Here is a 10,489-nt window from a genome sequence, read left to right on the forward strand (position 1 = left end):
GAGGGGCCTTCAGGGTGTCTCAGCCCTTGCAGCCTGGAAGGGCACCCTCCCAGCCCACACCCGGCTGCTCCCAGCAATCTCCCCTCCTGGAACTGGTGCGTCAAGGGTCCCTGGGAAGTTCCCTGGGAAGAACGAGGTAGAGGATGAGCCGCCGTCTGTGAGCATGGCATGTCCCCCACCTGGGAGGGCATTAGGGAAGACGAGGGGTCCCGGCGGCCTCAGTGGCTCGAGTCCCACTGCAAGTCCACCACACCCTGGCACCAATCCCAAATGGCTCCTGGGAAGCCACACCCTCCCCCTCCCCACTCTCACCTGTGGCCCAAGCCCTTCAACTGGCTTTTCCTGTTCCTGGCTTTGTGTGTCGAAAGCTCCCCAATTAATTATGCCCACATTATCTCAGCCCTGGGCAGCCACCAGCAGGTCTAAGGGTGGGGCAGAGAGCACCCACTATCCTGCTGGCCAGGCAGCAGGAGTGCTGAGCTGTCTAGCCCACTGACCTCACCGCGGAGCTGTATCTGGGGTGAGGTGTGGCTGGGCTGGGCTGGGCTGCAGTTCAGGGACTTGGACAGTTAGGGCCAGAGGGACCGAGGCCAGCCTTCTTTGACAGATGAGGAGATGGGGCTCAGAAAGGGAAAGTGTTGGCTAGAGTCTCTTCCTTGGGGCTGGGCGAGCTAAAGACGAAACCCTGCTTGAACCCAGCTCTGCTGACTCCTGGCAAGGGGTGCCCCCGCTGCCCCCCACCCAGGCCAGCATGTGGTGATGGCAGATGCAGCCCTGGCCAGGGGACCAGCTTGAAGGCTGTGTGGATGGGAATAGGTGGAAAGTTTTCAAGGCACGCTCAGGGACTGGCCCAGCAGGCTAGAGATCTATTTATTCAGCAAGCTTTGAGCTCCTGCTACATGCTGGGCTCAGGAGCTACCAGAAGAGGCCAGGCCTGCAGCCTCCTGGGGGGCTTACTAACCTGGGTTTGGGGGCCTTCCCAGCAGTCCATGCTGCCCCCAGGCCTCCCTCACATAGAGAAGGTGAGTGTTGGCCCAAGGTCCACTCTGGACTCCCTCTGAAGATCAAGTAGGCTATTCCCTGACCTTAGGGTTAGTCGGGGCTGGCGCGACTGATGTTACTGAGTGAGTGAGGGAAATGAGGATGAGAAGACGGGAAGTGTGCAGAGGCAGCCAAGGACACAGTTTGCAGGGGAGAGCTGTAGGGCAGAGGCGCATGCCGGGGGCGCTGCCTCAAGTTAGGGGCAGAGTCAAGGTAAGGAATGTTCGGGAAGCTCACAGCAGCGGAAGTCAGTGGGAGGCTATTATTCATTCATTCGTTCGTTCCATGCCACTGATCACCTCTTCCTCCTCCTTGCCAACGTGCTCTTGGTCTTTCCATTGGGATTTGTGTGGCAGCAAAGCTGTCCGGAGCACCTACTGTGTGCTGGCTGCTGTGCTGGGCTGTGGAGACACAGAGGTGGGAGGACAGGCCTTGGTCTGTAGGAGGGTCAGACCTGGAAACAATGTCATCCAAGGCAGCAAAGAGCCACGAGCAAGGTGGCCGCACGGGAGGCTGGAGAGGTGGCTGGGAGGATTGGGGACGCTTCCCCAGGCAGTCCCCTCTGGGTGGACGTCCATGGGTGGATGAGGGAGCCTTCTGGGCCCAGGGTGCAGCAAGAACCCGGAAGTGCTGCCCCCACAGACTCTGTGCTCCCGGGGGCTTGGGACTGAAGAGTTGCATGCGAAGACCCTGGGGTCCAGCTGCCCAGAGCACGGTGCTCAGTGAGTCACCGCAGAGCCTGAGTGAAGACATCCTAAGGAGAGGCTGCTGCAGTCCGAAAATGGGCTGTGTGGGCAGACGTGGACCAACAGGCAGGGCCCAGGTGCGCAAGACCATAAAAGGCCCGCGGGAAGACTGGCAGGGATAGGCAGAACCCCCTGCTCCCTTCCTGGCCTGGTCTGAGGGACACCCCCACTTCCCGGTAGGGGCAGACAGCAAGGGGTGGCTTTACCTGTCCCTGTGCTCACCTAGTTTCCTGCCACGTGAGCACTTTGTCACCCCTTATGCCCCTGGGTTCCCCTAGCAACTCTGGGAGGGCGGAAAGGCACCTCCCCTCAGCCCATTTGTTTGATGAGGGGCTGAGGGCCTGGGAGGCAGAGCAGCCCCAGCCTTCAGGCCATGCACTCAATGTCCCTCCTAAAAACGTGGCTGGGGGTGGGTTCCGACCCGCCGCGACGCTGTAGGACAGGGTGGAACTGCCCCATAGATTTCCAAGGGGAGTAGAGAGCCTCGTCCTTCTCCCGAGGCTAACCACTCGTCCACCAAGTCACCCTTTGCAGCGCCAGCACTAGGGAAAGCCGCAGCTTGTGGAGCCCTGCGTCGTGTGATTCTGGGTCTGTTAAGAAAAAAGAAAAGAGAAAAAACAGGCAGGGGGTATGTCTCTGTTGTTCGTTTCCATCAAGTTAGCGCCAACTAGTGGCAGCGGTATAGACGGCAAGACAAAATCTCCCATCCCACACCATCTTGCTGACCATCCCCGTCCCCGCTTGCATTGCTGCAGCGAATGAATAGTGCGCCCCTGCCTGGTTTAGATGGTCCCTGGTGACCTGTGGGCCTTCCCCCGGTCGGTTGCCATAGCGGGCCCCACCGTCTCGTCCTAGTTTGTCTTGGCCTGGAAGCACCGCTGAAAGCGGCCTGGCGCAGGTGACCCTGCTGGTGTTTGCAATCGCGGCGGCCTCACTCCCGGTGGCGCTGACAAACGGGCAGAGGCGTGTGGGCCAGTGAGAGAGAGAGGAGAGCAGTTAGCAGAAAGGCGATGGCCTTGGACGTGCGCGGTGGGTCTGAGCCTCGGGATCGTGAGGGCCTTGTCATTTCTCCTCGGTGTTCTCCAGGACGGCCTGGTGTCGGCACTTTTCACAACCCGCAATTAGTGCTTTTACAAGCGGAACGAAACTACTAATGACGCTGTAAAAGGAAGAATGAGCAAGCCTAGGGGTGCGGGGAGTGTGACTTGTGCCGGCCCTGACCACGCCCTCCTGTCGCCCGCGCAGGTGCACACCCGCAGATGGTCCAGGTGAATGACTCCATGTACGGATTCATCGGCACCGACGTGGTCCTGCACTGCAGCTTCGCCAACCTGCTGCCCAACGTGAAGATCACGCAGGTCACGTGGCAGAAGGCCACCAATGGCTCCAAGCAGAACGTGGCCATCTACAACCCCGCCTTGGGGATCTCAGTGCTGCCCCCCTACCAGAAGCGCGTGGAGTTCCTGCAGCCCTCCTTCACCGACGGCACCATCCGCCTGTCCCGCCTGGAGCTGGAGGACGAGGGCGTCTACATCTGCGAGTTCTCAACGTTCCCCAAGGGCAATCGTGAAAGCCAGCTCAACCTCACTGTCATGGGTACGCGGGCCTGCACTTCAGGGGGGCGGCCTTCGGACCACCAGCCCACCAGGGAGTCCACCCTGTTCTCTAGCACACGGAGGCTTGGCCGTGTTGGCCTTGAGGGCCTTCCTGTCTCTAGACACTCGCGTTAGGCCACCTGGTTGCATAGCTCTGGGGCTTGAGACCCTTCCAGTCTCTTCTAGCTGAAGTTACTAGGGGTTGGGGCAGGGCCCTTCACTCTGGGCAGAGTTGAGGACCAGGGTTCAGGCTGGAGCCCCCCATGCGTGGGCCACTTTGTGGGTACTAGGGAGCTAGGCACTGGCGGCATGGATCTTGTAAGGGAGGAGCCACAGCAAGTGATGGCATGAGCAGACTAAGCTTAGGAAAAGATCTACCTGACACACGGTGGAGCAGGAAGGACAGGTCGGACATGCAGAATCTCCCAGGGGGGATAATTTCTGGGGAGCGGTGTTGGAGACGCCCAGCCGAGAGCAGGGCAAGACAGACGAGGGGGCCTGGAAGGCGGGGCCTGCGCACCTCTGCTGAGTGGTCTCATGGCGCCCCCTGGTTCCCTACAGCCAAACCCACCAACTGGATCGAGGGCACCCAGGCAGTACTTCGAGCCAAGAAGGGGCAGGAGCGCAAGGTCCTGGTGGCCACTTGCACCTCGGCCAATGGGAAGCCTCCCAGTTTGGTGACCTGGGAAACGCGCCTGAAGGGGGAGGCTGAGTACCAGGAGATCCGGAACCCCAATGGCACAGTGACCGTCATAAGCCGCTACCGCTTGGTGCCCAGTCGGGAGGCCCACCAGCAGTCCCTGGCCTGCATCGTCAACTACCACATGGACCGCTTCAAAGAGCGCCTCACTCTGGACGTGCAGTGTGAGTGGGCGGGGCCAGGGGAGGGGCCCAGCTTGTCTGCCCTTCCCTGCTTGGCCCCTGCTTCCGTCCTCCATGCCCTCTTCTTCCCTGGGACTCCCCTGCCTCTTCTGCACCACATTCCCTTTCTCGTCCCCTCTCTCCTGCTTGCTTGCTGTTGCCTCTGCTTGGAGCTTCTGGGACGACCCCTCTTCCTTACCCTTTCCTCCTGCTTCCTGCCATGCCTTCCTCCTCAGAGGCCCCCTCTCTCCATGTCCTGCACTCCCCACCCCCAATGCTCTTCAAATAGCACCATCCCTTGCCCCACAGATGAGCCCGAGGTGAGCATCGAGGGGTTTGATGGGAACTGGTACCTGCAGCGGACGGACGTGAAGCTCACGTGCAGAGCGGATGCCAACCCCCCAGCCACGGAGTACCACTGGACCACGTGAGTGCCCGCCCACCCACCTCCAGAGCTATGGGCAGAGGCGGCCCAGAGTGCGCAGTAAAGGGGGAAGGGGATATGTGATCCACCCACATCCCCATTTATGACAATGCAGGGCCCGTGGAGACCAGAGGGGCCTCCCTGGTGACTTGCCACCCTCTCAGATAAAGAATGTCACCCTTTCCCTTTCAGGATTCAGTCTGAGCCACTCCCACACCAGCCCCTGGGATGCATTTTTATCGAGGACTCCCCAGGGATCTCGGCACCCCAGATCTCTGTTCCCACTCCTCCTGCACCCCAAGATTCTCAGGGAGGGCACAGCAGTTAGTCCAGATGTTGATGGTCATGATGCGCTTTCCCCACCTCCCATCAGCCCGTCCTTGGCTTCCTGGCCCTCAGGGGATCCTGTCAGCTCCGATGGCCTGGGCCAAACTTCTTCCCCAAGAATAGTCGGGGGATGAGGGGGGAACCCAGGAGACAGGTTGACGTGATGGCCAGAGAGCAGCTTCCTTGTTCACAGAAGGAGAGACCACTACCTAGTCTGCTCTCCCTCCTAGTCTGCACCTGCTTCCAAAGCTGAATGGCTAGGATTGCGTGCCCCCTTCTGCACCATGGACCAGGAGGCTGCTCTCACCCCAAACCATGGCCATGGAGTCGAGGCCCCACGGGACAGGGTAAAACTGCCCCTGGGATTTTCCCAGACTGTAGCTCTGTATGGGAGTAGCAGTCCCGTCTTTCTCCTGCAGAGCGGCTGGTGGTTCCGAGCTGCCGACCTTGCAGTTAGCAGCCCAACGTGTAACCCCTATGCCACCAGACCCAGCAATAAATGGCTCTGTGGCATTGAAGATCAAGAGGAAAGAAGGTGGCATGCTGTCCCCAGCGATCCCTGGGGACATTGCCACATGAGAAAGCCCACGTTAGCCCCAGCAAGAATCCCAGAGAATGACGTGGAACACAACCATTGCTAAACACAGTTTCGTGGCCCAAGTAGCTTGTTAAAATACAGGCTCCCAGGCCTTGGCCCAAATGTTCTGGTTTGGGAGATCTGCTTTTGGCACCTGGGCCTATGTGTTTTTTACCAGCTCCCAGAGACATCCTTTTGCAGCCAGCCCAACACCAGTCCCAAAAACCAACAGCCCCAGGACCCTGAGTCAAACAGCAAGCACTGTACCAGCAGTCCGGGGACCTTCATGAAGCCCCAGTTCTGCCCCTTGCTTGCTAGCTAGCTGGTCTCCTTGACCTTGAGCCTCAGCTTCTTCGTGTGCTTAGAAAGGCCAGTCCCCACCTCTCCTACCCACTTCTCAGTGTCATGATGATCAAATGTGAACACCCCGGATGATATAAAGCCAAATCAAAGAGACCATTCTGTTCTCTCTTACTGCTTTTACTCCTTCCGAGAGACCCTGCTTCCTACCTGAGCAAGGACTGGGGGGGTGTCGAACTGAATGCATGGCAGAGGGGAGGCTTCCTGGAGAGGATGAGGAATCCCCTCTGAGGGAGGTGGGCACATTGGTCCTGAGAGCCAATAACCCCCTCTTTTGTCCCCTGATCCCTACAGGCTGAATGGCTCGCTCCCCAAGGGCGTAGAGGCCCAGAACAGAACCCTCTTCTTCAGGGGACCCATCAATTACAGCCTGGCAGGGACCTACATCTGCGAGGCCACCAATCCCATTGGCACTCGCTCGGGCCAGGTGGAGGTCAACATCACAGGTAGGAGGCTGTGCCCTTCCCTGCCTCTTCCCACTCGCCAAGGCCCTGCTGCCTGCCCTTTCCCTTTGGGTTGGGCTGTTGCCAAAGTTGGTTTCTCTTCTTCCTGCTTCTCCCCTCCTCCCTTGAGTGCTGGCCATTGGCAGGCCAGGCTTTGCTTTTCTTTCTTTGTAGCTCTGTCCAAGGCCCTGTGTGTTTAGAGCTATGGGCATGGCAGTCGGGGTGCCCACCCATCAGGGGGAAGGAGGGAACCGGCGCTGCGCATAGCTGTCTCCGGGGGAGGGTGGAGCCTCGCCGTGGGTCATGGATCAGCCAGCACACATCACTGTAAGGGGCCAGTGGGGTAGGTGTGGGTTTGCCTGGGAAGCACAGATGGCAAAGCTTTCCCCAAGCAAAGCTGCTGGAGGGGAGAGGGGGACAAGGCTGTAGTCCCTGCCCGTGATGGCTGTCTGCCGTGACGGAACTGCGAGTTTCCCGGCAGCTCTCCGTGAGTGTGGATACGAAAAGTTCCATCACCCAAGCTCTCAAGCAGAGTGAGAACTGGGATGCCCCAGGAAGTGACCCCAAGGGCAGTGAAAGGGGCGTGGGTTTCCTCCTCTGAAATGAGCCCAGTGTGACTGGTCAGAATCCCACACGCTGGAGGTCAGGACCTAGCATGTCAGTGGATGACCCGATGGCCTGTTGTTATGACTATCGTGGCCTCCATCACTCATCTGTGCCAGGAAAGTTGGAAGACAGCAACCTGGCCAACCAACTGGAGGAGAGGCTTTCCAAAGAAAGGTGAGCCAACAGAAGGCAGAGTTATCAAACAGTCGTCACGGAATCACACGCAAGCACAATGCTGCTGAAGAGAAATCAGACGCGAATGCAGCAAGCAGTCCATTGACAGGGCCCAGCGGATTCAGGAGGAGACGGAGCATCAGGGGTGGCACTGCTGATGTCAGACGGAACGTGCCGGGAAGCAGAGGATACCATGGAGATGTCTGACTGTGCTCTCTTGATTCTGCAAAGGCATCGAGCTGTGTGGATCACGCCATCTGCAGATGACGACCTTATGTGCTGAGAGCAAAGAGGATTTGACGCACTCGCTGGTGAGGATCAAAGCCTTCTGTACGGATTACAACTCCGTGGGAAGAGAGCGAGAACGCCCACCACCGGACCAGTAAGCCACAGCACGATCCATGGGAAAAGACCGTTGCCAGCGATCGAGCCACAGTCCACACCATAGAAACAGCCATCAGGAAGCCGAACGAAGTATTGCATCGGGCACATCTGCAAAAGCTCCCCTTCCTGAAGTGGACAGCAAAAGTGTCCCCGGGAGGACGAAGGTGCTCCTGGGCCAAGCCGGGGTGTGATCAACCCCCTTCTGTGTGTGCGGAAGCTGCACAGGGAATAAGCACACCAGGGGAGCATGGAGGCCTTTGAACTCTGGGGTTGGTGAAGACTACTGAATGTACCATGAACTACCAACAGACCCAACCAGCCTTTCTTGAAGGAAGTACAGCCAGAATGCTGCCAAGAAGCAAGGCTGGGGAGACGTCATCTCACGGACCTCAGGCTTGTTATCAGAAGGGACTAGTCCCTGGAGAGGGACATCCGTTTTAGTAAGGGGAGGGTCATTGAAAAGGAGGACGACCGTCAACAAGATGGATTGTCACGGCGGCTGCAACACTGGACTCACACATAGCAGCAATTGTCAGGCTGGTGAGGACCAGGCCCTGCTGTACCCTGTTGTACGTAGGGGTGGGAACTGACTCCGACCATAACAGCTACCATCATGGCCATTAACAGTCATTCAGGGTCAGACAAGTCACTAGCGGTGTGACTGCCATCACAACCAAAGAAGGAGCGTCTTTAACACTCTAATGCTGAGTGAGTTGCCAAGAGGCAGGAAGAGCCTCTGAACACGGGCCAGGCCTGACCTCAGGGAGGCAGTGGACCAGGCTCAGGAGTTCAGGAACATAGGTAGTGGCTAGTTACCAGCCTCCAATCACAGGGCTTGGGCCAGCCTTGAGTATTCATTAGCTCTTAGCTATGTCTCATTTGTGGTCACATGTCAAGGCAGAGCTGCAAAAAGAGCAGCCCAAAGCCGTCCAGGGACTGAGCTGACCTGTTTTCAGGCCGTTCTGTCACCTGTTTGTCACCTGGGCTGAGGGGAGTCACTCCCTGTTTGCTTCACCTCCCGGCCGGCCGTTAGCTCTGGGACCATTTAAGGAAGTAGACGCATCAGGCTTGGAACCTGGGAAAACTGAGGGGAAAGAGGCTGGGGCTTGGGGGTTCTCACACATTGGCAAGCTGTAATTGGGGGTAGAATCACACCTCTCTCCCCTCCTAGAAAGCCTGGGCAAAACTCAGCAAGCACCTCATGGGGGCCTGAGCCCTGACTCAGACGCAGATGAGGCAGACAGTGCACCATGATGCTATCTCATCACGGGCAGCCAGAAGAGACCATGACTGCCCACAGGGAAACAGTGTCCCAAGAAGGTCAGCTTAGACTGGGCCGGGGACGTTCACACGCTGGCTGGTCCTGGCCGTATGGCCTTGGGCAAGTCCTTTACCTCAATGAGCCTCCGCTTCCTCATCTGTGCTGTATAATTAAGAAGATAATTACACTTACCTCAGGCTTCTGTGATCATACAAGGAGATACTCAAACAAAGTACGAGTTCATTGCTTGGCACACAGCAAGCACCACCACCACCTGTACCCCCATGCTGGTACCATCCCCCTAATGGTGGGCTACCAGCACCAGCACCACCCCCACCTCTGCCACCAGCCTCTCCAGGAAACTGGCGATTGGGAAATCAGGAAGGAGGCCAGGAAACCCAAGAACAACTTTCTCCCAAGGATCCTACTCAGCATGAGAGGCCAGGCCACTGGCCGAGCCAGACTTGGGCGGCCACGTGGTGCTGCCCAGCCCCAGGGGCAGGGCTGGGGCAGGCAAGCCAGGGCCTCCCTGCTCTACTCTTGGGATACAGGGCAGTGGTGAGTGCAAGGCTGGCCCGCCAGATCCAGGAGGAGAAGGCCAAAGAGAAAGCAAAGGGAGGGAGAGGAGCAAGCTGGGGGTGTCCTGTCTCCTTGCGGGGTGTCGCTAGGTGGTGGGCTAGGCAGTGAGAGTGTGCTGTTGAAGCCATGTGGGCTTAGTGACAGTGGTAGGTTCAAACCACCTTGGTAACAGTGGTGTGAGCAGCAGGGCAGATGGCATGAAGCCACTGAAGGCTCAGCATGGAAGGGGCCACAGATGCCCTCCCGGCCTCCCTGCGGGCACAGAGTAGGACAGCATGGCAGTCACTGACACAGACACTTGGGGTGGCTGGAAGGACCTTTTTTACAGGTGACTGTTGGCAGTGCAGCCAGGCAGGGCCCTTGTGGAGTCATTGATGAGCCAGCGCCATCAGCTGCCCCACGAGGGTCTCCCAGCTCCTGCAGGAGGACGCGGTCCGTCAGCCGAGCCCGCGTCAGGACTGTGGCTTCTTATGCTGACGGCCATTTCTGAGCGGCAGCCAAGCTCACAAGCCTCTCCCACCCGGGCTAGTCCACCACCATGTTCCCGAGGGGGGTTACCCCACAGGGTACGGCCATGCCCTAGACTTGAGCCCCACACATCCGCAGGAAATGCATGAACGAGAAGGATAAGTGGAAATTTAATATTTCATCTGGCCATCCATTCGGGTAATAGCTTTGCCCTGGGCACATCTGTGGAGGGGAATGAAGTGGCGGGGGCAGGGTGGGGGTTGCAGAGAGATGGGAGCTGAAGAAGCAGGTGTTTCTGGGTGGGGACAGTGTGTAAGGCTGGCCACGTGCTGCCAATCCTGGACAGGCACGCACCAAGTAGTCCAGATGAGCCACAGGGCTGAGTTCAGAGCCTCCTGAGCCACACTAGTACAGGGCAGGGGGGAGCAGTGGGCTGTCCTCCGGCTAAGGGAACACAGGCCAGTTTGAAGAAGGAGGCTCTTGAGGGGCTTCTGCCAAGAGGGGTGGATGGGCAAGGGACCCACACGGAGGGCAAACAGCTGTAGTGCAGCTGCAGCAACGAAAGACCAGTAGGTAGCCTTTGTTGCATTAGCAAGGGGACCCCTAACGGAAGCGCCCAGGTGAGAGTGTGAGTACAGGCCCA

At 58.4% G+C, this 10,489-nt stretch overlaps 1 protein-coding gene across 1 annotated transcript in view; it reads left to right on the top strand.

Moving 5' to 3' along the window:
• The window catches only part of NECTIN1 (nectin cell adhesion molecule 1), a 71,040-nt gene that overhangs the window by 49,949 nt on the left and 10,602 nt on the right, over window positions 1–10,489 (top strand). The window contains exons 2-5 of the mRNA XM_004712764.2: window positions 3,033–3,383; window positions 3,944–4,246; window positions 4,553–4,670; window positions 6,226–6,377. Coding sequence (XP_004712821.1) covers window positions 3,033–3,383; window positions 3,944–4,246; window positions 4,553–4,670; window positions 6,226–6,377 — 924 coding nt within the window. The remainder of the gene's footprint in view (window positions 1–3,032; window positions 3,384–3,943; window positions 4,247–4,552; window positions 4,671–6,225; window positions 6,378–10,489) is intronic.

This window comes from Echinops telfairi, unplaced genomic scaffold (genome assembly GCF_000313985.2).
Source record: "Echinops telfairi isolate 266 unplaced genomic scaffold, ASM31398v2 ScPeMD7_7463;HRSCAF=8501, whole genome shotgun sequence".
In the NCBI taxonomy this organism is placed as follows: Eukaryota; Metazoa; Chordata; class Mammalia; order Afrosoricida; family Tenrecidae; genus Echinops; species Echinops telfairi.